Here is a 27,910-nt window from a genome sequence, read left to right as displayed (position 1 = left end):
TTGAACAGCCTCTGGAAAGCTATGATTTCTGCCCACTTGCGGTGTCATTTACAACTCACTGGTTATTACAGTTGCCCGGCCATGTCAGGGTCACAGCACGTGATGTCAATTTCACCCTATTTGAGGGAGTTTCAAAAGGAAACAACAGATAATTATTATTTATACTCACTTTCTTGGTGCAAAATTTCAGCTTGGCTCATCCACATTCAGTGAATTTGTTTTTTGGAGAAAGGGAGGGGCTGTAAAAGAGTGCCTCATTTAACATGTTCATGAGAAAAGTTTGTCCAAACAATAAAATGTTAACAATAGAAAACACACTCGCCTTACATGAGAATATTAAATTTACTTTGCGCCATTCACAAAAGCAATGCCAGTGAACAAATACCAGAGATTTACTCCATGTATACAAACCATATAATGAGCACATCCGAGACAGACAAATTTCTGCGACAAGGAAAGGGGTCAAAAAGGAAACCAAAAAACTACAAACGAAGGAAAATATAAACAAACAAACCACTCGACGACAATCAAGGGAAAGGTTGCTGATAAGAGCCAAGCAGATCCCAAAGACCGGGGAGAAGTTGCCTGATTAGCAGACTTGACCGAATCAGCATTTCCATTTGGCGATACAAAACGGTGACTATGCCGCCAAACTGTGGGTGTCGTGGTGAGGAAGTTGGTGGACTAACACAAAAGCCACTGCACATTCTGCTTTAAAATTAGTTTTTCTATCTTGGCCCATGGCTAATTGCAAGGAGTTCCTCATTGAGCTTATCTGTTTAGGCTTGATGTGCCTCGAGCAAAGGAAAGGAAAAAAAAAATCCAATGCCCAGGCCAGCTGCAATTAACGTAGGGCAATATCGAGTAGAAACAAACATGTACAAATCTCACATAGTCCAACAAGATCATTGTGAATAAAAGGTGTTTATGTGCACATTGCGAGCGACTTTCCACAGCTCACTTGCCTCGAAGAGTCGAAGGAAACACTGTGCAACAATTTAAGTAATTGCAGAAGCAGAGCATTTTGAGGTGTACCTACAGATAACGTTTACCTTACAGACAACAATACCAGCAGCACCTGACCGCTTTCAAATGTTTGGGAGAGTGGGGGTAGTAAGGGACAAGAAGACTTTTTAAATCATAAAAAATATACTGAAAAAAAAAAAAAATCTGTACACCAAGTCATTGTGCATGTGTATGTATATATATGTATATATATATATATATATATATATATATATATATATATATATATATATATATATACACATATACATATACATATATACATACATACACATAATACATAATATATACGTATATATACATATATCTTCACAATATAGTAACAAAGCTATATAAAGAGTGCTTACAGAAAAGAAATCCCACCGATTGATCGTTGAACAGGCTAGAAAGTGAAACTTTCTGCTACACGCCCAAACGGAATTAAAACTTATCCTCACGAACTCCAATTGTCACACATGCTCGCTCTCAGAGATCTTCATCGAGTCATCGTTTTGGAAAGCTTTCTCTGAAATCAAGCACCTATCGTGGACCACATACATCACAGTGCGCTCTTTGGAACAGATTGCTTCATTATTTACTGCCAGGAAAGCCTCACTCTTATCAAACTGTAATAAGAGCCCAACTAACATTCCGCCAAGGTGTTTCCATATCTGTTGAGTCCGAGGACACAGTTAAAATTGGTTATCCCAAGAATAGCAAATTGGATCGCTCATTATGGCAGGCCCTTTCAATTCAAAAATTTTCAGTCTCTTTCAAAATAATATGCGAAAAGGGAGGGTGGGGGGGAGGTTCAAAGAGTCCTCAACCAAACATACATGCAATACATGCATGGCCAATAACTCAACTCACCCCCTCCCATCTCCTCACCCAACACCCTGCCCTCAATACCCACTCATAGAATACTGCGTTTAACCCTTTTAATGGTAAAATTGCTAAACCTCATCAAACAGCACACTTGGAATCGCTTAAAACTCTCACTGAACATTACAGTGCCAAACCTTTGAGGTTAACAAAAATAAAACATAACGTCTATGGCACCCTGACTAAACTGCTGCAGATTTGCTTGCCAGATGAGCAAGAGAGAAAAAGATAATTCCACCGATTGAGCAAGCTTACTGAACTTCTCCATTTGAACTCGATACCCTGTTCATCCTTTTGGGCTTCAAGTGCAAAAAATACCAAGCCAGGAGATTTAAGCGGAAAATCAGCCCCATGAACTGTCCTAATGGAAATCCTAATCTACTTTCATTCACCGTTATTGATAGCATCATACTATAAGTGAAATGGTGGATATAAATCAGTATTAAAGAAAGCCAATATCACTCAACTTCAAAGGGTCTTTTCCTTAAAAGCACATTTGTACCTTCAACCTCTCAAATGTGATATCCAGTGAAAGCTTTGTGAATGACTTTGTATTGTCCTCAAGATCATCATTGAAGGAAAAATAAATTAGCATAACTTAATTTCGGCATTTTTGAAAGCGAGGAGGAAGGGGGGAGGGGGATGGGTAAACAACTTCAAGACACTTCGTCAATGGAATTATGGCATACCTTAGCTTGTAAAAGAAGCAAAATAAATATAACTCTGAGTTGCCAAGCTTAGGCGGAAGAGACAACAATAGCTGCACGACTACCAACAGAAGGTTGTTATAACTTCAGCAAAACCCTTATAGTGGAACAGAAAGCACAGTTTGTTTCCAGTGACTAACGATTAACAAAGAAGCCGTTAAGTTTGGCAATACTGAAACGTGGAGATTAAAACAGTTCCATTCCGATTACATGTGCTTTGCAAGGAGTGTCAGTTCAGTAGCATGTGACAGGCTATCCAGTGGATAATCTTTAATCAACCAATTTATTATTATTATTATTAGACTATGCTGCAACCCAGAAGTACTGTCTTCTTGGAATAACTTGCACCGAATTGGCTTTTGATGCGGTGTTTTGGGTTTCCACTGAAAAAAAAGGACCCTTTGAGGTCAAAGGGGCAGGTCTTCAGTTCTTCACCACTAATAAAACTCACAACACCAAAGGCAGTCATTACTGGCGCACAGCCCTGGTAGGAAGAGAAAAAGAATAGACAACTAAAAAGCACCTCAAAATGCAAAGCCCATCCACATCCGCTTTGTACTCAAACTAAATTTGACGAAAACAACAGCCAGAAATGTATAATTTTTTACTTAGCATCATCAATATTCTCATAATATATGCCAACGATTTGAATAATATTTGATGACAAAAGCTGAAATGGTTAAGAAATAAATATACCATCAGAGATGGGGAATCCCCCGCCATTGAAAAATAATTGAAATCAGATAAGCAGTTTTCCATTTATTGCAAAAAACATTTTTTTCAAGATGGCCGCCCCAGTCGGCCATCTTGGATCCGGCCACGCCCAAAATCAATAGGGTTCTTCCTTTTCAGGTGGTACATGTGTGACCCAAATTTCAAATCGATATGGCGAAAAACTTTTTTCAAGATGGCCGCCCCAGTCGGCCATCTTGGATCTGGCCACGCCCAAAATCAATAGGGTTCTTCCTTTTCAGGTGGTACATGTGTGACCCAAATTTCAAATCTTTATGGCAAACAGTTTATGAGTTATCGCACTCACAGCTATAAATGTTGACACCGCCCCAGTCGGCCATCTTGGATCCGGCCACGCCCAAAATCAATAGGGTTCTTCCTTTTCATGTGTTACATGTGTGACCCAAATTTCAAATCGATATGGTGAACAGTTTATGAGTTATTGCACTCACAGCTATAAATGTTGACGCCCAGCCGGACGGACGGACAGACAGACAGAGACAGACAGACAGCCGGACGGACGACCCGGGTGATAACAATATCCCCCTTCCGCCACGTGGCGGGGGATAATAACTAAAAAACACACACACACACACACACACACACACACACACACACATAACCATAACAGCTTCTTCTTTATTATGTGAAACCATACTTCATCAGCTGCAGCCTAATCTCTTCGGGTGCCATTAGTTACCTTCGCATTCTGCGAAAGGTTATGTTTTGGTCGCTGTGTATTTATTTATTTGTGAATATGTGTGTTTGTTAGTTATTCGCATAACTCACAAAGTATTGAACCGAATTGCATGAAATTTGGTGGGATGATTCGTGAGTATCCAAGGACGATTTGATTAGATTTTGGGAGCGATCAGGTCAAAGGTCAAGGTCATGAAAAGGTCAAAAACACTCTTTTGAGCATAACTTCCTTCATAATACAGCTATCGACATGCAACCACTGCCATATTGTTCCATGACGAGATACCTTTCGGATAAGTAGTGTCGGATTTGACGTAACGTCATCGGAAGTGCGTCTAAATGACGTCACAAGATGACGTAAATTTTCAATTTTCGATCTCATCAGTTTTGATCATACCGTTTTGTAGGACGTCACACACCAAATTTGACTTCGATCGGACTGACCGTTATGACTTCATTGACGTTTGAACATGACGTTTTTCAATTGTGGCTAAAATGTACTGATATTTTACATTCAAATATCTATATAATTTATAAAGCAAAGTCTCCCAAATCCAGGCATTAGGATCAGTACCAAAATATGTTTATTGATGTACAGGTTTTGCCAATTAACTCTGTAGTCAAGGTCAAGGTCACACTCAAGGTCAAAATATACTTGTAGGCATAGCTTCAGATCTAATAGAGCTATTGACATGAAACCAACGTTAAAACGTTCAGTGAACTACGAGCTTTCAGAATGGTAGTCCCCGATTGGACGTGACGTCCCTGGAAGTGCGTCAAAATGACGTCAAAAGATGACGTCATTTTTCAACTTTTTAATTTTTCAGTGTTTATCATTTCATTTTGTTGGACTGCCTTCAAGGAGGTTACACACCAAATTTGATGTCAATCGGACTGACGGTTGTGACGTCATGGACGTTTTAAAATGACGTTTTTCAAATGTGCCCGGAAAAAAGTTGCGGCGGCGAAGGTATGCGCTCTACCGAGTGCCCGTTCTAGTTTCATATAAAACCCTCAGCTCGAGCTCGAGAGATTACACATTTTTTCTTCTTCTAATAACTGCTAACCACAACCACCATATCCAAAATCTTACCCCTGTTGCTCCTCCACTGGCAATAAGCCCCTTTTCCACAGGCTATCCTGCAGCAAGGTGAAGAGTTGGACTTGCTGTTCAGGCCGAAGAAACAGAACCTGCTGAAACAGCTTGCTGGTGTTTGGGCCCCTAAGGACAGAGCAGATGTCAATTAACTGTTGGTCAAAAACATGAAATTGAAATATAAATTAAATCTCACTATATGAAACAAGGCAACTCTGTGTGAATGTACATCCTATATTTATAGAATTGAAAATGGCTGGGCCAATCTCCACCAAAATTTGCAGAGGTGCTGGGGTACCCAGGGTCATATCACGAGCACAGAAAAAAATGCTCCACAGCACCCCCCCCCCCCCGGCTGCTCCCAGAGGCACTTCTACAAAGAAAACGTTAAGAAAATCAGGGGCGGCCTGTTTAGTACTACAGTTCAAGATCCAGTCACGTTATGAGGCAACCACAGGTTCAAACATCATTCAGGGTGTGCAAAGTGGACTGGTAAATTGACGAATATTGTGTCAATTGTTCGATCGATTCCTAACATCCTTGTATCTCAAGTACAGCATGCACAGAAAGCAGAACAAATTAGTGTTGCTGTTGAAGGTTATGTCGATCTTCATCAACGCACAGGTACAACACAATAGATGGAATCAATGGAACGTTGACTGAGGTATGATAATGGCTGGAAACAAGGAAAAGCTCATATTTTGGGAATTAACCCTTCATCGGTGCAAAAGAAGGTTAACACCCAAAACTTCAGCTTCTCCATCACTCCCCACAGAGGTGAGCATACCTTGATTAACGTTTCCATGGTTTCCATTCAAAGCATATACACAGTCCTACATAAGACTTAAACACTGTTGCACAAATATAGAAAACCCTTAATTTAAAGTCTGGTCCACGTGTCAATCATGCTACGCAATGTCACCTCAATCGTAAATTCAAATTGTGTTACAGTTAACAGTGCAAGAAAATATCAGGCCGATTCAAATAATTATATGGCTGTAACAGCCATAACATTGATTGGTGAACATCCCGGCCCACACGCACCACAGTTCGATTCTCCTTCTCTGCTCAAACCCAATACCATCCTACCCCCACCATGATGACTCGCTCGAGTTGACCGCACCTGATGAAGCTTGCCACGTACACGTGCACAAATGTCGCCATGAGGTACTGGCAATCAAAGCGATCCATGATGCCTCCATGTCCAGGAATAGTGTTGGCAAAGTCCTACAGAGGAACCAATGAGGGGGGGGATATACCACGTAGCTTTGAAATTTGTACTCCAGCGCTGTACCTCTATTTTTAAAGTTACATTGATCCAATGGGTGAAAGCCATTGGGCCCAAAAATGTGATTGAGTATTTATTTTTGGTTTTATACACAGAATAATTTGCTCATGAAAGGGCTAAACAGAGGGCAGCAGCATTCCTAATAAATTAAAGACTGTCATAAAGCATAATCGGCCAAACTAGCATCGCGAGCTAGGTGGGTAGTCACAAATATATACTATTAGTTCCACTGACAATGTCACCAGTGAGGCGGAAAGCCCGTGTTTACTATTACCTTTATTTTGAAAGCACGCTTGAAGCCACTGGCAAAGAACCCTCCAAAGGGGCTGATGAGTGAAGCAAATGTAGACAGGGCTATGCTGTGGATTTGGAATGGGTACAACTTTACAGTCTCCTGCAGAGAGGAAAGAGGGAAACAAAGAAAATTGGTGGATGGGGGAGACAAATTATTTGATCGAGTCGTTTGTAATGGACGAGACCGTTATGGGTTTGAGCAGCATCATGCAAAGGGAGCAAATAAACACGGTGAAGCCGTGGTGATGGGAATAATATCAGTACTACCCAGCCTGAAAAGGAGCGCAATGCTGCAGGCACAGTATAGTTCTGTAAACGGAACAACTCCGAAGGCTCACAGTCCACTCCAAAACTGTTGGTGACGCTGTTGTACTCGAAAGGGCACACGAAGCAGGGGTACCCAGCCAACACGTAAGCAAGCTAGAGCAACACAGAATTTGCAGGTCAGATATGAGATCCTCCAAAAAGAGCTTTCAATTCAATTTCAAGACAATTCAAAATAATTTATTTATCATTCGTGAAAACATGAATATCGTTTCAGCTCTGCAAAGCCAGTACTCCTCCGAAGCAATGGCATCCAACATACAGCGATCTTGAGATAGTTATCTCGTTAGTATTTGTTTGGTTAGCCCTTCCATATGTCTTGTGGGTAAATGGAACATGATGCATTGTGTAGGGCTTTTAGTTACGTCTTCAATCCCTCATTTAGTTTACTTCCTTTTAATCCCTCATTCTTTCATTTAGTTGACTTCCTTTTAATCTCTCATTCTTTCATTGACTTTACTTCCTTTCAATCCCTCATTCTTTTATTTAGTTTACTTCCTCTTAATCCCTCATTCTTTCATTTAGTTTACTTCCTCTTAATCCCTCATTCTTTCATTTAGTTTACTACTTCCTTTTAATCCCTCATTCTTTCATTTAGTTTACTTTCTCTTAATCCCACATTCTTTCATTTAGTTTACTTCCTTTTAATCCCACATTCTTTCATTTAGTTTACTTCCTCTTAATCCCACATTCTTTCATTTAGTTTACTTCCTCTTAATCCCTCATTCTTTCATTAAGTTTACTTCCTTTTAATCCATGTCTGGTTAATGGTTAGGGTGGCAGGCTTTGTATCCTAGGGCCCTGAGTTCAAATCCCGCTCGGCTGTTGAATTAATACCAGGTGGGGTTAACTCGACCTGTCATCCTTCTGAGGTCGGCAAAATGAGTGCCAGCATGCTGGTATACTGTGTCGGAGTGGCGACCCATCCAGGATTGTGCTCAACAGCCAATGAGACTGCTGAAGCAGCACCAATGCTCTGCACAGAGTATGGTCCCAATCTCCTCTCCTCCTTTTGATCCCCCATTCTTTCATTTTGTTTACTTCCTTTTAATCCCTCATTCTCTCATTTAGTTTACTTCCTTTTAATCCATTCTTTCATTTAGTTTACTTCCTTTTAATCCCTCATTATTTCATTTAGTTTACTTCCTTTTAATCCCTCATTCTTTATTTAGTTGACTTCCTTTTAATCCATTCCTTCAATTAGTTTACTTCCTTTTAATCCCTCATTCTTTCATTTAGTTTCCTTCCTCTTAATCCCTCATTCTCTTATTTCGTTTACTTCCTTTTAGTCCCTTATTCTTTCATTTAGTTTACTTCCTTTAATCCCTCATCCTTTCATTTAGTTTACTTCCTTTTATTTCATACAAAACCAGGTATACATGCACGTCAAGCCCGTAACGCTATCTGCAGAGCGTGAAGAAGGCGCAGTGATCGCCTCATTTGCATATGCACGCCATTTCCTGTTCAAACGGCATCCCATAAACCAACCGACGGCTCATCTCAGACCCTCACCATGTTCACCACAATGCTACAACCCTCACCATAATTCTCAAAACGCCTTCTAAAAAAATCCCCACAACCTATGCCCGAACTCTTCACCACAAACTCCACAACCGTGACCAACCACTTCAACCTCCTCATCACAACCGCTTCAACCACTCCCAATGCTTCAACACTTTCACCACAAATGCCACAGCACTTCCTCTACCTCACAACCTCAAGAAACTGCCCCAACCACAGTTAACTTCCTGGATGCTCACCACAGTCTCTGAGGATGCCGGAGGAATGAGGACACGATGAGCTGGGGTATTTCGACGTGCAACTTGAAGCGCAAATATGTGCTGGGACTCGTTCAACAACGTCCGGTCGTTGAACGAGCCCTAGTGCTCCACTAAATAACAACGCTCAAACGGAGTTCAGCGCACATTCACGGCCGGAGAGCGCTACCAAAGATGCTCTGACAATGTTAATTACGGAGCTGTGTCGCGTGGCTCGGCCGGAGCGCAACTGAAGCCATTTTCGGCTCTGGCTCGGGGTGACATCCACGCACCAATCAGGACATGTCGAAATGCCTAGTGTCTTTTGATCCATTTTTTGGCCTGTCCTCCACTCCAGGCTCTACAAAAAAAGAGAGCAAATCAGAGCCGTTCAGCAGAATCTCTTCATCCATAGCCTTTACCGAGCCAAGCATCATCCGAGCTGAGGGCAGCGAGCATTGCCGGGGTCATTGCCAGGTCATCCCCAGGTCATCGACGCTCGGCTTTGACAGCGTTCCTCAGTCATTAGCCAAACATTTACAGACCTTCTCACACGTGCCCTGTTAAGCCGTCTTCTCACGCATCTTTTTCTCCCATCTGTATCGCGTCCACTGTGGACGTACGAACTAAAAAGAGCAACAATTACTGATTCGCACCTCTCACACTTCTTCTTGCATCACGCTGCACTACATTTTTGCAAGGCCCACTTACGCACAATAAACAACCCCAGGTTTCTTCCCTCCTCGCCCTTCCTAAGCGTTTGGGTTGTGTATGTCCGTCCGTCGACTATGCCAGGTACAACGAGCTCGCCAAGACCTCAACTTCTCTTCTTTCTGGATTCTCTAGCTTCCTCGGGTGTATATGTGATGGCGCTCTTTATGTGTAACATAAAGTTAAGATCGTAGAAATTTATCCCGGGTTAACTTTGCTCTGTGTCCTCTTTCTTTTTGTAAATATTTGCGTTTCTTTTGCTGCACCCACAAATTCCTTACTTTCCCCTGCTGTACATAATTTTGCGAATCAACCCTTTTTAATGTGCCACATAACTTTCCTTGCCCTTGCTTTTCAATAAATTGCTCGTTATAAATGTACCCAGCTCGTTTCATTTTTTCCTTCATTGGTCCAGCATGCTCCACAAATTAGTTTAGCTGGGAAGTTGGTGAAATGGTGGATATTATTTGATTGGGTGGTTTGTAAAAGACGAGACCATTATGGGTTTGAAAAGCATCATGCAAAGGGAGCAAATAAACACGGTGAAACCGTGGTGATGGGAACAATATCAGTACGACCCAGCCTGAAATAGAGCACAATACTGCAATTACAGTATAGTTCTGTAAACGGAACTCCAAAGGCTCACAGTCCACTCCGAAACTGTTGGTCACGCTGTTGTACTCGAAAGAGCACATGAAGCAAGGGTACCCAGCCTACACCCAACCAAATTTGCTCTTGTTAGCCAGCGCACACTCACGATCCATCTCTCCATCCATTGGGACCATACTCTGTGCAGAGGGTTAGTGCTGCCTAAGCAGTCTCCTTGGCTAATGGGCACAATCCTGGATGGATTGCCACTCCCACACAGGATACCAGTAAGCTGGTACTCATTTAGCCGACCTCGGAAGGATGACAGGCAGAGTCAACCCCACCTGGTATTAATTCAACAGCAAGGTGGGATTTGAACTCAGGATCCTCAGGTCCCAAGCCCACCACCCTACCCATTAAGCCAACACCAGGTATACACTCACTATCACTTGGCAGTTGTCCCAGTGTGTGCCAAGAGCACATGACCCTAATTGACAGGCCGTCCACAGGTAAGGTATCGTGCAAAGTAGTGTAATCCTGCCAGGATTGGCCATGCCAATCAGCGTTCATGGTTGCCTGGCAATCTGCCGGTGCACAAAGTTATCTGTGCCTGGCGGCCTCAGGACCTGAGTGTTGCCCCTTGTGTTGAGCCTCGAACTCCGAGTTTACAACATGCTGTTGTACTCGAAAGGGCACACAAAGCAGGGGTACCCAACCAACATGTAAGGGAGCTAGAGCAGCACAGCATTTGCAGACGGTCAGGTAAGAGATCGTCCAAAAATAGCTTCCAATTCTATTTCAAGGTAATTTAAAATAATAATTTCTTTATCATTTCTGAAAACATGAATATGAATGTGGAATCCCAATATTTTCAACCAATGAACCACATACATAATAGAATCCAATCTGATATGATCAGTTCCAAGAACTTGAGGATAACTGTGGCACCAAATTACCATGTCAAACAGCAAATCGACCTGGCAAAGCCCCATTTCCTCTGCAGGCGACGTTATGGCAGATTTGAAAGATGACCAGGGTACCAGTACAAAATGACCTACTCTATTTGAAAGCTACAGCAAGATTTTTGAACATCCACCCTTGAATGATGGCACATTGGACACCCAGCTTAACCTCACTGAATGACGACACATGCACCAAAGCAACACTCTGCCTGGGAAGTGCCAGGAAGACAGTCCATAGCTGGCATAGGAATATGACGCAAGCAGCAGATCGTTAAGTGCAATGTATGCAAGTTATCCTGACAGCCTGACATTGCTGCACATGTCATACGAAAATAATTGATTTATAAACAAGAAATACGAGTAGTCACATTTTCTCATGGCACATTAAATGGTGCAATGCACGTCTTACCAGAAGTCCGAAAATTACTGTTGAGAAGAATCCTCCGATGAACCCCTCCCAGGTTTTCTTCGGGGATAGCTGTCGAGTAAGAAACAAGGCTCATTAATAATGACACCAGGCAATGAGAGGGCCTAGGGACTTCAATGATAGCACGCATGATGTGGCAATCACAAAGCACGCTGTTACAGTAAGGCTTTGGGAAAATTGCACGTTGCAACGATGCGATGTGCCATTAGTTACGTGAGGCCTTGGTGCATGGTTAATGTTTGTCACAGATGATCATTGTGGGAGGAAACGGCTGTCAAAGTGTCACCTTTGTTCACGCATCAAAGAAAACAAGAAAGAGCCTCCAGAACACGTCGTGAAAGGTGATACGACTCCAGGAGGAATAAAGGCGCACCTTAATCAGAGGTGTTCGACCAAAAAAGAAGCCAAACATGTACGCCATTATATCGTTACAGATGACCATCGAGATGGGCACGATGAACCTGGGGGAAAAAACCCCAAAACAAACAGGAAGTGCAGCTTCACGAGGAACCAAATTTCTAGATACATTTTGTGCAAATATGACTTGAAAATAGAAATAGTTGATAGAAAATAGAAAAATACAAATGTAATCAAGGTAATACTTTGAGTAAAGAATACTTTTTGACATTTCAAGGTATTCGATACAGTTATGTGTCACCTCGGTTGCTTACTAACCAAATCATTCCCTCAAAAAGGTTATGGATGACGAGGTGCGACTGTGTGACAACGATGAGCAACGTGACATGTGTCCAGCCAAACTAGAAGGAAAACAGCACAAACAACACATGGGACAAAGGCGACGAATCGTGCAGAAAAAAAAACAGTCTATTTTCAGCAGGACTCGTGGAGCAGCTTCCCAAAAATAAAATATATATATATATATATATATATATATATATATATATATATATATATATATATATATATATATATATATATATAAAAAAATAATCATCCAACCACTGTTGGACAGACTTTTTTTCTGGAAGTAAAAAGTCCAAGAATATGTAGATTATAAAGACATGTCGGGAAAGCTCACGCAATCAAAGCAATTTGACCCCATTTGACCTTCAAACGTGGTGGCAGCGATCGAGTCATGAGGATATTGAGCTGCCACAATTCTCCATGATGTATATGTTTAAATGAAGCTTTTGTTTCATTCAAGATAACCATTAAAGCGAACATGATGGAGCATAGTGTTGACACAGCCAGGCTGGCAAGACGACAAGCAAGTCGAATAAAAGTGAAGAAGTGTCAGTGCTCAATCCAAAGCCCTGTCTCGTAAGCTTTGAGCACACTGCGCTTTCATTCTCACAATTGGCTAAATATTTGGCGGTTTCAGAAGATTCAAACCCGTTGTCACACAGTTTAACACTTACCATGTAAAACTGCAGGCGATAATGCTTCTTCACCAGGCTCAGCACAAACATGCAAAACCCTGTGGCACATTGATGCCATGACCATGAGCTTGGCAATCTGTCATCATAACAAGCATTTGATTTCGGAGTGGGAGTGTGGGGGGAGCATGTGATTTTGCACAGAGAGAATGTGGAAAAGCATACATGGAGGAAACATACACGTTGTTAGAGGATACCGACACTTCATTGGTCGAAAGAATCAAAGAAAGAAAAGAAAAGTTGGAAAGAGAAGGGCTTGGCCAATAATCAGGCTATCCCACAAACAAACCACACTCTGAAGTTATTGGCAAAATTGTGCGAGTGGCGGTAAACATTTTGCCATACACGGGTGTTAACGATGAGGCTGCATCATGTCACACCTGTCTCCATAAAGCCCTTACAAAATGTAAATAAAGAAACCCTGTGTTCGTTCAAACATATCACAAGCCTTCAGGCTATTTCATGTACTTTTCCTGTGAGCATGCATATAAAAGGCAACCCGCCCCACGATATGGCCTATCAATGCATGCCATTCAGCCCACGAGTCTATCTTGAGGGCCACCTTACCAGTCAAGTACATGGCAAATGAGATGAAACGGTGGTATCGCATGAGTAATCGCAAAAGCTCCTCCCTCTGCACCAGAGTGAAGAAGTAGTCTGCCACAGTCTCTCCATAAAAGAAGTAGTTCACACAAAGCAAGAAGTACCTGCAAGAGGAGACACACTCATTATAGTACAAGCCAAATAATCGAATGGGTGCGTCTGCAATCTCCAACCTAATTACATTTTAAGACAACCTGAAACGTTTCCTTCTCAAAATGCAGAAAAGAGCATTGTGTTGTGTCGCCCAGGTTGTACAGGGTGTGTTGTACAGAGCTGGGGGGATAGAGGGAAGTGGGGTAAGGAGGGCTACAAAGTTTGCATGTAAAAATATGCACAAATGGAACTTGTTCTGCAATCACAAAACATTAGTTTGAATAAATTTGTAGAATGATAAAACAACACAAAAAAAACAAAACCATTATCGCTACAGGACATGGGATGTGAAATGAAAGGTAAAACACTGTATTTGTCAATATTCGATAAACTTCAAGGTATGTGGAGCTTTTGATGACGTCTCAGTGCTTACACATACCAACTGAGTGTCCGGAACCAGGGCAAGTCGTACGAGTGGTAAACGTTGTACCCAATCATAATGATTTCCTGAAAACACTTTATCTGGACAATGAACACCTGCAAAACAAGACAAAACCAACACAGGCAAGAAAACTTTGCAATCAGAAAATTTATGACTCAATAAGGACAAGCATTGCAGCCGTGCACTTGAGGTGTTCCGCCGTGTAAGTGCTGGGTAATTATTCAAGAGCAGATTTCAAATGCAATGGTGCGAACTGGAGTTTTGAAAACAAACATTTCATCAAAATCCGTTGCAAATAATGGGTGCAGTCTACTGCTCTTTCTTTTTTGAGCGGACAACCCTACCATCATCCGACTCAACGAGACATGGTGGGGTTCAAAATTTAAGGAAATTACGTTTGGATGTCATGAGAAACACCAGCTTGTCTTGTAATCACCGGCGATTCCGAGTGGAGAGCACATCTTATGCATCACCGACTACGGAACAATGTTCGGGCAAAATAAGGTATTCGCAGGTTGTTATCGTGAGGCTAACCCGTGGACGCTCTTGGGCAAAGTCCAGGCCATGTTGAAGCGAATCTGCCAGCATGTGCACAGTCTAATCGGCCCAGTACGCAACCGGCTTCGAACTAACTTTGTGATGGAAGTATGGATGCATCAAAAACAACTGCATCTGTCAATTTGCAGGATAAAACTTCAAATAATTGAAGTGTACAGTACAGTTAAAGGGCACTCTGGGAATTTCAGAACACAGATGTACATTGTTAGGGAGAGGACGACAGTATGAAGAGGTTAACATCTTATACTGCTGGTTTAGATAGCATGCATGTTCCTAGCTCTCACTGCAAATGATTACAAGACTAAAGCCAACATTTGCAAATGCTAAGCCATATGTACAATGGAAGATGTCTTGATGGTTGACTCAAGACAAATACTCAAACTCAAATGGTATTGCAACGAAACCAGAAATTAAGAGCACAAAAGCAAACAACATACGATCAACACGAGGACAAGTGCTCCCAAGTAGATAATGACAAAGAAGAAGCCAATCATAGCGAGGCTGAGGATTCCACGAATCCACCAGTTCTTCCACCTGCAGCACCAGTGGCAGACGTGGAGGACAAATATTAGATTATTTACATCACGTGATAATGCGACAACACGAAGTACATTGATGAAAAAGCAGAACAAGCAGCTTTAGTTCTATTTTTATTATGTTGTTTTGGTTTCCTTTAGACTCAGGGTGAAATATTAGATGGTAAAGATTGCATTAGTGTCATGAGCCAATGAATAATTAAATAGAACAATGAAATTAATTAACAGGGTGTGGATGAAGCACAGGCTTGATGGCCCAAATGGCTTCCCCCTGAGTTCAAGTTACCTGCATGTAACGAGGAGGACAAAGGGAGACTGTGGGAGATTTTTTTTTTTAATGCAAATTAAAAAGACATTAGTAGATAATGGACACTGGCACATTCCCATTAGTAGACAAGAGGTGGATTCCCAAGGAGCGTCGCTTTCCAACTGGTGGCAAGTTGATTGATTCTCTCCATTTTCATGCCTTTGGCCTTGCTCCTCCTGACCTCTCCTAGCTCTGCCATCTCGAAACCAGAAATTGAGAGCACAAAAGAAAACGACATACTATCAACACGAGGACAAGTGCTCCCAAGTAGTTAATGACAAAGAAGCCAATCATAGTGAAGCCGAGGATGTAACGAGCCACCCCAGGCTGCGTGGGCTCTTCCAGAGATGCTCACCTGCTCATCCTCTCAAAGTCCAGGCTAGTTGCCCATGTGCATTAATTTATGCCCTTATTGTCCTGATTCTTGAATCACTCCTCATATTTATAGTTTCGTCGTCCTTGGTTCAGCCCATCACTACCTCATGCGCTCACCCATGATCCCTTCTACACTCACCAATTATTTCCCATCCTGTTACTATCCGGGCCAGTGTTACTCATTGTTGTGCCATTCCTCCTTTCCTCCATGTGCATGTCCAATTTCCCATACCCTTCTGTAGTTAGCAAATCCACTGCTATTTGTCATTCAGCTCCTCCATGGGCTTAGACCCATGTATAAAAAAAAAATAAAGAAAAGTAAACAGAGTACGTGGAATACCAGAATTATGAGCCACCTTCTCAGATGGTAGAAACAAACAAGGTAAATGCAGATTAAATAAAAGAAACGCATTTATGACCGTGGGAGGAAAAAAACAATCAAAATTGGTAGGCAATCCGTAGAACCTCTATCACTGCCATCAAACGTTTTCTCCCCAGAAGACGGATCCTTCTTCTTCTCGGCAAATATGTTGTGATTGGAACATGCTTGTTATGTTCTTTGTACACGGTCATAAAAAAAGATCAGAAGAAAAGAATGCACGGTATTTGGATGCAAAGTGCAGGGGTGGTGAGGCCATAGCAAAGGAGGATGGGCAGGGATAAAAAAAAATCAAGGTGAGGAATGCACTACCAGTATAGAAGCAACCAGAGCGGCAATTAGCAAGTGGATACAAACAAATAAGAGGTCCCCATGTGATCAGACACACTCACTGACAAGAAGAACAGAAACACCAAACAAGTAAACCAGTGAAAGAAAAAAAAAACGAAGTGGATACAAGGGTTGTGCCCCTCGGGCCAACGATCTAAAAATAAAGCTGCGGTGCAGCCACAGGCTGGCAAATACAAGGACAGAAAAGAAAAAAAAGAAGAGATAAAATAAATACAACAAGAGGGAGAACAGGAAAGGGAAGAAAGAATACAATTTAGCAATCCCACGCCTCTCCTCGGGGCTTGCTCCCTCTTCGTTCTTTCATCCCTCAGTCCCTATCTCGTCCCTCAAAGTTGCATGTGTTCTTCTAGCAAACCCATCCATGAGAAACTCCTAAAACTCAAGTGCACCGCAAATCTTCACTCCTTATCCTCTTTTCTCCCACAAAGTGAAACAGCCTTCTGGAGATGGTTCAATCTAACTCTTCCTTCCAGGGCTTCAAAATGGCAAGGACACAACCACCTCAGGTCATCCTCCAATCCCAAACCGTGATTTTTCTCTTTACTCGTTAACACTTCCTTACCCTCAGCCACCGGACATGTTTCACCACATATTGGCAAGTCATCAGCGACAGCATAGACAGAGACACACACCACCGGGGCTCCAAAACATGTAGCATGTGCAATTCCAATTTCCTAGTTAACATATAAATACCGCAAGGTCCAATCACGTTTCTCACCTATAATTGGAGGGAACAATCAATTGGCTCTCACATAATCAATTATCCCCAGCTATGGCTACGACTTCAAAATTAACCCTCTGCCATTTCAGCCAAATAATTATGTGAGAGCCGATTGGTTGTTCCCTCCAATTGCGGGCGAGAGACATGATTGGACCTTACGATATTTATACGTCCGATGTACCATAATCGGTGAAACAGAGTCTTGGTTCTTCCGCAGCAGTTTCCAAGCCTGGAGTCATACTGGGTGGTTTGCCAACTCTCTTCCAGTAATGGTTAAGGCAAGAATTTGAAATCTGTTCAGTGTGTCAGCGATTGTTCACCTATTCTTAACGAAGGACACCATGGGATCTTTAACATTCACCAACTAATGCCAGCAAATGGGATGCTCAGTTTAACATCCATCTGAGGGACGGCACACACATTCATGCATGAATCACCCTGCTTGTGAAGCATCGGGATGACAGTTTATAGCTGGGTCAGGATTCAAACCCAGGCAGGATAGCTTAGAGGCGAGTGTGCATACATCTAGGTCATCCTGTTAGTATATATATCAATAAATGAAATCCAAATCAAAATTATATTTGCAAAAAATAAATAAAGTCCTGTTGGAAAATTCATACAAAAAAAAAAACTTAGTACACCTATGGGGCAAAAATAAATCCTATTAATCCATTAAGCTGCAGCAACATCTTCGAGTCATACATGGACTTGGGCAACAGTGAAGGAGTTTGGATTATGGGAGACCGTCGCCATGGAAGTGAGAATACAATATTCAACACGGATGTGGATGGAAGAAGTGGGCACAAAATGATTCAGTGTTGTTGGGGAATGAAAATGCTATTTTATCGTGAAATATCAGTGATCTGCTAATTCTGAAGATCCAATTCAAAATAAACCATGACAGCCTTTAGTGAAACAACAGAAATGACCAGCAACAATATAAATGACCAGCTTCCAATCACGAGGAACTGGTAGGCCACAGATGATTAAACATATCTCCGACAAATCAAATCAAACACACCGAAGGTTTAACTCTTCAAAACCATGATTTCAACCTGTCATCCATCCAAACTCGGCTAAATCCACAATGTTTATAAACACCCGTCATGTCATAACAAGCACTCGAGTTGCAGCAACAAGCAACACGTGTTGTGGAATTCAACACTGCAGCCTGGTCAAAGCCTCCGACAGATGCTCTTAATCTGTGCTGACAGCGAGTCAGTTCCTCGAGCTGAAAAATCCCATGGACACGTTCTCTTATTTATTCCTTTTCTCCAAAAGAGCACAAGTGTTAAAAAGCCAACGAGATAACTGTACATTACATCGGAACTTATAGATCGTTTGGCTGCACTGTAATAAAAAAAATGTACCTCATCATCATTTGAAATGATTAAAAGAAAAACACAGCAGTGAATTATAATGCTGGCATTGATGCAATGGCGATCTGTCACAGAAAGACCGGACATGCCAATCCACCCTGCCCTCCCTAACCCCGTGGTCACAGATTGGAAAAGGACGCCGTTCGGAGTTTGAAATACACACAGACGATCACCGACCTCGACGATAGACCAGATAACGCCTTGCTCAGGACTTCAGGTGTGTTGTCCACCGACGCTGGCACCTCCGGCAGGTCCGAATCATCTTTAGGATCCTCTCTCACCCTGTCCTTCTTGTCCATTCCGTCACCATCAAACTTCTCGTCGCCATCTTTCATGGCAGTCCCCACATGATGTTGATTTCCAGGATTCACCTGTGGTATAATTGATATTCCAAGCAGAAAGTATAAACAAAGAACAACTAGGATTTTTACTTGAAGCATAGACCGATGACTCGGCAGACGAGTCGAAGGAGGTACCAAACATTGTGTATTTTCCCTGGCAGAGAAAATAATTAATGTTAAAGAAATCCCTTCTCACATCCAAGAATACCAGACTCCTTTTAAGGAGATTATGAGAGGAAATAAATAAATAAAATAGAAATTGAACATGACTGCTCTTCTCCCAAGAGAACCAAAGGAAGCTGTTTGGAAGCAAAGCCATGTCACCGTCAATGGTTCAGAGCAGCAGGTCAAGGAAATATCAAGTAAAGGAGGGGGGCTTGTTGTCTTGGAAATGCCAATGCTATTTTAGGAACAATAGCTGGTACAGGTATAACACTAAATGAGAACAGCATGTACTATTCCCAGTCATTATGAGGCTGTCTTTTCGATCTAACCAACAGTTAGCCATAATTGACTCCATGTGCCGTTGGCCAGGGTTTCAATTTACAAACGAAAATCCTCAGTGAAACCATTCCCTTGTTCTATCAAAACTAACATCACATCCAATTCAACCCTGATTTGCACAAGATTCTCTTCGTCTTCAGAGTGGAACATGAAAACATCAATAAATTTACCACACAGGTCTAATAAAAGTGCTAAATTGATGGAAATTCAACAAAGGACCAACACAAATTGCAGGGCTCATCAGAGATGACGACAAATTGACTGTACAGTACCATCATCTAACAATGGTGTCAAGCAGTAGTTACCGATCTGTGGTCTGCGGATCACGATGGATCCACAAAGTCATTGGCGGGCATTGGAAAATGGGAGGGGATGGGGGGTAGTAACAGTAATCTCCCCACAAGGCAAGCGACATCACATATCACATGTAGGTCATCAGCCGTAAGCTGTATTGTGCAGTTTCGTTCCACTCATCGGGGGGGGGGGGGGGGGAGTAGACAAAACCTTGATAATGTGATAGTATATATCCAAATACATACATATCCAAAAGTTCTCCACTCAAATAGCTGCAGAAATTGTGTATTTTCATCTTGAAAATCGATGCATTCCTTACGCTCTCTCATTTGAATTTTCTCCACTCGGATCATGTGTGGACCATGTGACGCCTCGACAGCCAATAGATCGGCTGACATCGTATGCAAATTTCATCAGACTGTCATGTGACCAGCTAAGTTGTCCAAGATGGCAGCTTCCTGCAGGGAGAAAAATCACCAGCAGCTGATCGGCGATTTATTGGTAATTTTTGATAAATATGGCCAGTGAGGACGCTCCCCAGTGTATTATTCATCAGGGCAATGTAGCGAACGAAGAAGTCAAACGTTTTATGTCTGTAAGATGGGATAAATGGAGATAAAGTGTCAACAAATGGCTCGTCTTAGACGGTCACGAACGACGTTTAGCCGAGAGTGCACGAGTGTATATTGAGTGTGAAGAAATCCCGAGTCATCTGGGCTACCACGACACTTGCTACCGTCGCTTAATCGATGCAAAAAGAATACGTGGGGCTGAGAAACGTTGTTCACAAACCATGCATGATGACTCTGCAATTGGTGATGATTGCATGGATGAACCATCGCCAAAAAAACTGCGCATGCATGTCCTACAGGCAAATTACCAGGCGGCAATCCATCAACGATCTATTTACCAGTGGATAAACGCCCCTTCTCCTGTAGGACATGGCTGGCAAATGGTTGATGGTAAACTCGGCATCACATGGATGTGACTGAATCCAGGTCCAGATATTCTCTTACAAGTAAGCCATTGTTCTTGTAATGTTTCGAAGTGTGCAGGGTTGAGGTGCTCTTGTCGAAAAAACAATGTACCATGTACAGATGTGTAAATGTACCAACTGTGAAAATGCCAACACCGAAAACAGTGATGATACTGATGTTTCTGATGATGACGAAGAAGAGGTTGCTTGGATAAACCTTGATGCAAATTGACCTTTGTCATCCAAGTGATGCCTAGATAGGAAAATAGATACTATCGCGTCTGGTCAGCTCAGATAATTCCTAGCCTCCCACCTTGTTAAGACGGATAATTCTTGATGACGGATAATTATGTATATATCTGGGTTGATCTTGCAAATAAAGTTCTATTTTCTTCCAATTCGCAATGCAACGGAACTACAGTACACATCCTTTAGCTAGCAACGTATCTGCAACTCCCATGAAAAGCCAAAATTAGATTACCCCGCTTTCCCTATTGTAGCAGTTGGGGCCATCTAGGGGCTGATGCGATGATGGGTAAGGATGCTGGGACCCCACCCCGTGAGGTCTGCAATGTCCTCAACACTAGAACCGAACTACATGGGTGTAAAATATATAAATATAATTGAATCAACTCTCCGCGACATACGATACCGCCCGGCGCCCCGTTACATCGACTCAACCCTGCGGGGCTGGCCCAAGGCCACCCTGACGATGGCGAGGCGAGGGTTGCTCTTCCCAGATGAAGACGCCACACGACTAGCGATGCGGAAAAGTCAATCCTCGCGCTGACTGGGTGCGCCTCAAGTGTCGATCAGCACCAGTTCGACTGCCCAGTTGTCTGCTCTGCCGGCCGTATGTATGTAATGTCCGGCCATGGCTGACCGGCTATATATAAAGCTGTCCGAGGCAGGGTCAATGACGTTCATTCGATGGGTCGATGCGCTGGCGTTGCACAATGGTTAGTCCTTCCGTGCCGGCACTCCGGGTACAATAGGCCCATGATCGAAGTTAGTCCTCCTGCGCCGGCACTCTCGGCTAAATGTCGTTCGTGACCATCTATGACGAGCCATTTGTTCACACTTTCTCTCCATTTATCCCATCTTACAGACATAAAACGTTTGACTTCTTCGTTCGCTACATTGTCCTGGTGAATAATACACGGGGGAGCGTCCTCACTGGGCATATTCATCAAAAATTACCGATAAATCGCCGTTCAGCTGCTGGTGATTTCCTCCCTGTAGGAAGCTGCCATCTTGGACAACTTAGCTGGTCACATGACAGTCTGACAAAATTTGCATACGATGTCAGCCGATCTATTGGCTGTCGAGGCGTCACATGGTCCACACGTGATCCGAGTGGAGAAAATTCAAATGAGAGAGTGCGGGGAATGTATCGATTTTCAAGATGAAAATACACAATAACTTCAGCTATTTCAGTGGAGAACTTTTACATACGTATGTATTTGGATATATACTATCATATTATCAAGGTTTTGTCTACCCCCCCCCCCCCCCGATGAGTGGAACGAAACTTGATTTTCAGGCACTTCCTGAGCCGTGGCTGATGGCCTAATGGTGCAACCTGCTGCTACACATCATAAGCAACCATTTGTGGAAGGCTGTATATCATGCTGCTCGTATCATAATTTTGTCTCCACGATTGTCCTAGACATGTCACGATCAGAGTCACTTGCCCCTATGGTAGTCGTATGTCACGATATCACGTCACCATTTCGTCCTGATACATGAAACACCCTGCAACCCATGCCGAGAGAAAACAGACTTTTTGAAACACCAGCCACATTTTCCATCCAATCATCATGTAACTTTGTTGAAACAAAATTTCCCATGGGTAGGTACTCCTATGTTGAAAGTTTTGTGTCAATCACTCAAGTGGTTGTGGAGAAAACGAATTTAAAAGCGAACTACAATGGCACTCATCATGTGCATCATCTAGCCTCACGCGCTCATTCTGAACAAAAATATCATCGTTAACTGAGCACGCTGCTATTATAGCCCACTACTATTACGGCCCACATACCTGAATCATCCATATACTCTATTATGTCACATAGTTTCTTGGCATGGGTTATGAACATCATAAATGGAATTCTTCATTCAGATCGGGTCACATATCAAATATATGAAGATTTTTTGGAAAATAATTTCAATTCAACCAATTATGACTGGAATACCACTTCTCCGATGATGTCATCATTATAGCCCGCTGTACCCCATGGGGAGTTGATGACATATGCCAAGTTTCAATTTTTGTCGTTAAGCGGTTTCGGAGAAAATTATGTCCAAATTTTTTCCTTAAAGGAGGAATGAAAGAGTGAAGATGAGCAGTGAATCGTGATTTTGGTAGTTTTACCAGAAGGGGGTTGTTGGCGGATCTTGAGCGCCCTGCGGAAATATGGTGGGGACATATCTCAGAGAAAGCGGGGGGGGGGCGGCGAGATCGGAGAGAAGACGGTACAAGACAGAAAGATCACCGACCTGCCTGCGGTGAGAGTCCCAAAGACTCGGCCTCATCGCAGGAAATATCAATGATCCTAAATGCCTTGGTTTCCACAGCGTGAAGCCGAGAAAGGTGAGAGGCAGGAGCACCAGCCCAGAGGGGAGAGCAGTACTCCATCAGGCTGCAGACGAAAGCTTTGTATGTGGTCAGGAGCTCAGGTGTGCCGAGGAAGGACTTTGCACGACGGAGGATTCCCAGTCGCGACTGTCTTTGGACGCCAGGTTGGAAATGTGGATTTCCCAGGAAAGATCATGGCAGATAGTAAGACCCAGAAGCTTGAATGAAAGGACTTCTTCCAGAAGATTGTTGAGAAAGTAGATGGGGGGGGGGGTTCTAAACGGTCCTTTCGGAGAGACATAGTGAGAGTTTGAGATTTGTCAGGATTTTGACCTCAAAAACAATAGGCTTCTTCCTTATGACAAACTCTACCATGTGATGAAGTTTTGTGAAGATCGGTTAAAAATTGTGACCTGAAGGTGTCAAACAGACAGACAGAATAACAAAATAGACTGACCAATATACTTGCCAAATCTTGATTTTGCAAGTAACACGAAGACGTCGTGCAGAGCACGATACTTGCAAAGTTCATTAAAAAAAATTTGACCTCAAAAATAATTGGTGGTTGAATTCAATGACCAAATATGCAACTCCTCTTCAAATTTCAAGTGAATAGGATGAAAATTGACAATTTTAGAAATCCGGCCTATGTTGACCTTTTGGTCCATGATGACCTCCAAAATAATTGGTGGTTGAATTCAGTGACCAAATCTGCAACTCCTCTTCAAATTTCATGTGAATGGGATGAAAATTGACAATTTTAGAAATCTGGCCTATGTTGACCTTTTGGTCCATGTTGACCTCCAAAATAATTGGTGGTTGAATTCAGTGACCTGAAATATAAATCCTCTTCAAATTTCAAGTCAATCAGATGAAAATTGAGCATTTTAGAAATCTGTCCTAAGTTGTTGACCTTTACACATTTTGATCTCAAAAACAATAGATTTCTTTCTTGTGGCAAACTCCACCACGTGGTGAAGTTTCGTGAAGATCAGTTGAGAATTGTGACCTGTAGGCAATAAACAGACAGAAAGACAGACAAACAAACAAACAGACAGACAGACAGAATAACTATCGACTAACCAATATACTTGAAAAATCTTCGATTTTGCAAGTTACAAACAGACAGACAGAAAAGGGGGAAAACATAACCTCCTTCACCTTCGTGGCAGAGGTAATGATGAGAATCACTGCAGTTTAACACAGGTGGAGGCCAATTAACTTGGTGTGTGATTTTGAAGGTGATTAGTTACACCTGAGCTCATTTACAACTCCTTTTATAGGGGGGTGGACACTTATCCAGCCAAGATATTCTAGTTTTGTATTTTCAATTAATTTTCTGAAATTTGTGGAATTTGTTTTTCACTTGGAAGTTGTGGGTTACAATGTGTAAATAAAAGGTGGGAAAAGTCTGATTTAATGCAATTTAATTACAGTTTATAAGGCAACAAAAGGTGAAATTTTTGAAAGGGGGTGCAGACTTTGTATAGGCAGTGCATAAGCAAGTTCTTTCAGTCACTCGTCTGTGTACAGCAAACAATTGCTGGTTGCGTCATTTCTGAGCCATTGATTCAGTGTCCCCTGAAGGTTGGCACTGGAATCTGGAATTTGTTCAGAGTGCTGGAGCACAATGGCCTACCTTTTTGTCAAAAGACACCGTGTGATCTTCAACGTCCATGAGCATATAGCGCTGGCAGAGGGGTCCACGGCTTAACAACGTCCATGTCTGACGGACAATTAAATCGTTGATGGATCGATCACCCAGCCTGCGAGCAAGAGTGACAGTTCATGGTTGGGTCGGGAAGGACCATCAGGATTCCAGCACACATAATCGGTTTTTAGATCATCGTGGAGGATCTCTAAATCTTACTCATGTTGTGTTCTTCATCTTCTTCTTGTGTACTTTTTAGATCCTCGTGGAGGATCTCTAAGTCTTACTCACGTTGTTGTTCTTCATCTTCTTCTTGTGGAATTTTTTGTTTCACAGCCTACAGTTTTCATCGAAACTTCCTGAAACTTGGCATATATTTGTAAAAATACCCTACGCAGACAGTAACCATCTCCGATTTTGAAAATTCCTCCTATAAAAAAAGTTACGACGTCAAAATATCTCCGCTAATGGAAATCGCCTACAAAATTATCTCCGAAATGAGGCAAGCTTTTTGAATTCTGTTTGCGGGAATCGAACAGGGCATTAGCAGAGATGAATTGCCGCACATATGATACATCACTATGACGTCATATCAATTTTTATGACGTCATTCCTATTTTTGACATTTTTTGTTTCACAACCCAGAGTTTTCATCGGATTTTCGTGAAACTTGCCATGTATATGCAGAAAGCCCACACGCAGGCAGTAACCATCTCCAATTTTGGAAATTCTTCCGAGAAAAAAAAATTGACGTCATAATATCGCCACTAATGGAAATCGCCGATACCATTATCGCCGAAACTAGGCAAGCTGTTTGGATTTTGTTTGCGGGAATCAAGCCGGGCATTAGCACAGATAATTATATATTTATCACAAACCTGATACGTCACAATGACGTCATATTCGTTTTTATGACATCATCATTAAGAGGACGAGGATCTTAGCTCATTTGAGCTTGTTGAAGATCATGTCATCCATACATGGCCATCGGTTCTCCAACACAGTGTTTCAGCAAACCAGCCTGTCATCCTGTGTCGACACAAGAGTCAAAGGGTCTCCACCTCAGTTCAACACCAAATCAGAGCAAGACCCGATCTGTGACATTCATCAAAGGCTGCCACTAACTCTCCTGTAGCAAACAGGCAAGATGCTCTCGACAGGAATGGCTTTCAAGAGTCATTAAGGATCGTTTGCCGACTTTGTTAGTGGTCAGTCTTATAATGAAGGGTATGAACTGTGATTGAGAAAGCACGAGACTTGGATCCAAAGAACAAATCGATATCGTCGACCGTCTGTGGAGCACAAATAGTTCCGGAAACACAATGGCCACCTTGCCCCCTGGTAGACACAATGGCCACCTTGCCCCCTGGTAGACACAATGGCCACCTTGCCCACTGGTAGACACAATGGCCACCTTGCCCACTGGTAGACACAATGGCCACCTTGCCCACTGGTAGACACAATGGCCACCTTGCCCACTGGTAGACACAATGGCCACCTTGCCCACTGGTAGACACAATGTCCACCTTGCCCCCTGGTAGACACAATGGCCACCTTGCCCCCTGGTAGACACAATGGCCACCTTGCCCACTGGTAGACACAATGGCCACCTTGCCCACTGGTAGACACAATGTCCACCTTGCCCCCTGGTAGACACAATGGCCACCTTGCCCCCTGGTAGACACAATGTCCACCTTTCCCCCTGGTAGACACAATGGCCACCTTTCCCCCTGGTAGACACAATGGCCACCTTTCCCTCTGGTAGATACAATGGCCACCTTTCCCCCTGGTAGACACAATGTCTACCTTGCCCCCTGGTAGACACAATGGCCACCTTGCCCCCTGGTAGACACAATGGCCACCTTTCCCCCTGGTAGACACAATGGCCACCTTTCCCCCTGGTAGACACAAAGTCTACCTTGCCCCCTGGTAGACACAATGGCAATGCAAGAGCATGGAACGAGCCCGCCTACTTACGTCTTGCTGAAAACTATAACCCCGACCTTAGTTTACCCCAGCACGGTACCCAGCTGATGACCCGGTCTAAGCTGTGGGTCTTAACAACGCTACACGAGTCGAGGGTGAAGGGCCACCTCCAGGAGGTGTCCAGCATTGGCAATGAGACTCCTTCGAGACCTGGGGAGCTCAGCACGACCTTCCAACCGGCCATTACAGACAAGTTTCAACCTTTTGGGGCTCATCAGATCAGCGTCATGCTCGACGTACTCAAACACACACCTTTTAGTGAATGCCAGACGCACCACATGGACAATGAATGTCATTTACCACACTTACAGGAAACCCCGGGCGCTCTACCGGTGACCCCAGATGCACACTCATTCCCTGATCCCCTCATCTCCTTGGCAAACACCGAGCGCACTCATTCCCATCGCACTTCATCCCCGTCACAGCATCGTTCTCTCTTCAGCCCTTTTGGAAAAATGCCCGTAAAACGCCGATGGCGATAGCTTACCGACTCTGCGACGCATTCCGGGTCCTGATCTCCTTGTTGCCTCCGTCGCAGCTCTGTCATGGCAAGAACCGGGCGAAAACCGCGGCACGGCGATGCTGGGCGTGCGTGAGTTCGCGCTCAGAGCGAGAGGAAAAGTGCTCGAACGATGGGAAGAACCTCCGCCCGATCCGACTGTTCGTCTCGCGAGATTCTTCCCTGGCGAGATTTCCACCAGGGGGAACCGGCGTGCTTGGAGGAACCGGCGTGCTGAGTGTCTGCCTGTGACGGGTATGTGCAATGAGCAAAGACTGCATCTTTACCGTGAAAACACGGAGTCGGGGTGGGGCGGTTACATCTGGGAAATTGCAAATGAAGGTGCGGTTGGGACAATGTGTGAGGAAGATTCAGGAGGAGTTGGGACAATTTATGAAAGGATAAGGAAGTGGCATCACAGAATTCTCACAGACTCCTTACAGACCTTTCAGGCACTTCTTACGAGGT

The 27,910-nt window shown here is 43.1% G+C and overlaps 1 protein-coding gene across 2 annotated transcripts; it reads right to left on the bottom strand.

Moving 5' to 3' along the window:
- Positions 1 to 323: 323 nt before the first annotated feature.
- On the bottom strand, positions 324 to 27,710 carry LOC147026843 (phosphatidate cytidylyltransferase 2-like). 2 transcript variants are annotated; one of them, XM_085882677.1, is made up of 15 exons: positions 27,431 to 27,681; positions 24,946 to 25,072; positions 18,791 to 18,984; positions 15,003 to 15,099; positions 14,005 to 14,102; positions 13,437 to 13,576; positions 12,852 to 12,910; positions 12,148 to 12,230; positions 11,846 to 11,933; positions 11,455 to 11,523; positions 6,971 to 7,123; positions 6,684 to 6,803; positions 6,245 to 6,348; positions 5,119 to 5,247; positions 324 to 3,078 (listed from the first exon to the last, which is right to left on the bottom strand). In XM_085882677.1, the coding sequence occupies exons 2-15, from the start codon at positions 24,988 to 24,990 to the stop codon at positions 3,063 to 3,065; spliced, it is 1,395 nt and encodes a 464-aa protein (XP_085738803.1). In that variant the 5' UTR covers positions 24,991 to 25,072; positions 27,431 to 27,681; the 3' UTR covers positions 324 to 3,062. The 2 variants fall into 2 exon arrangements, with proteins under 2 accessions (XP_085738803.1, XP_085738802.1); XM_085882676.1 differs by lacking the exon at positions 24,946 to 25,072 and having other exon boundaries at positions 27,431 to 27,710.
- Positions 27,711 to 27,910: the final 200 nt, after the last annotated feature.

The sequence above is a fragment of the Eptatretus burgeri genome, chromosome 5 (genome assembly GCF_056783735.1).
Source record: "Eptatretus burgeri isolate ZD-2024b chromosome 5, Ebu_testis_v1, whole genome shotgun sequence".
Lineage (NCBI taxonomy): Eukaryota > Metazoa > Chordata > Myxini > Myxiniformes > Myxinidae > Eptatretus > Eptatretus burgeri.
This window is presented reverse-complemented; position numbering and strand designations above follow the sequence as displayed.

Excerpts from the sequence above, each read along its gene's own strand:
- LOC147026843 (XM_085882676.1), bottom strand. The coding sequence starts at position 27,490 with ATGACAGAGCTGCGACGGAGGCAACAAGGAGATCAGGACCCGGAATGC. Across the intron at positions 15,100-18,790 it reads TTATCTGGTCTATCGTCGAG|GTGGAAGAACTGGTGGATTC; the intron begins GTCGGTGATCGT and ends CTGGTGCTGCAG. Across the intron at positions 6,349-6,683 it reads AGCGTGCTTTCAAAATAAAG|GACTTTGCCAACACTATTCC; the intron begins GTAATAGTAAAC and ends GTTCCTCTGTAG.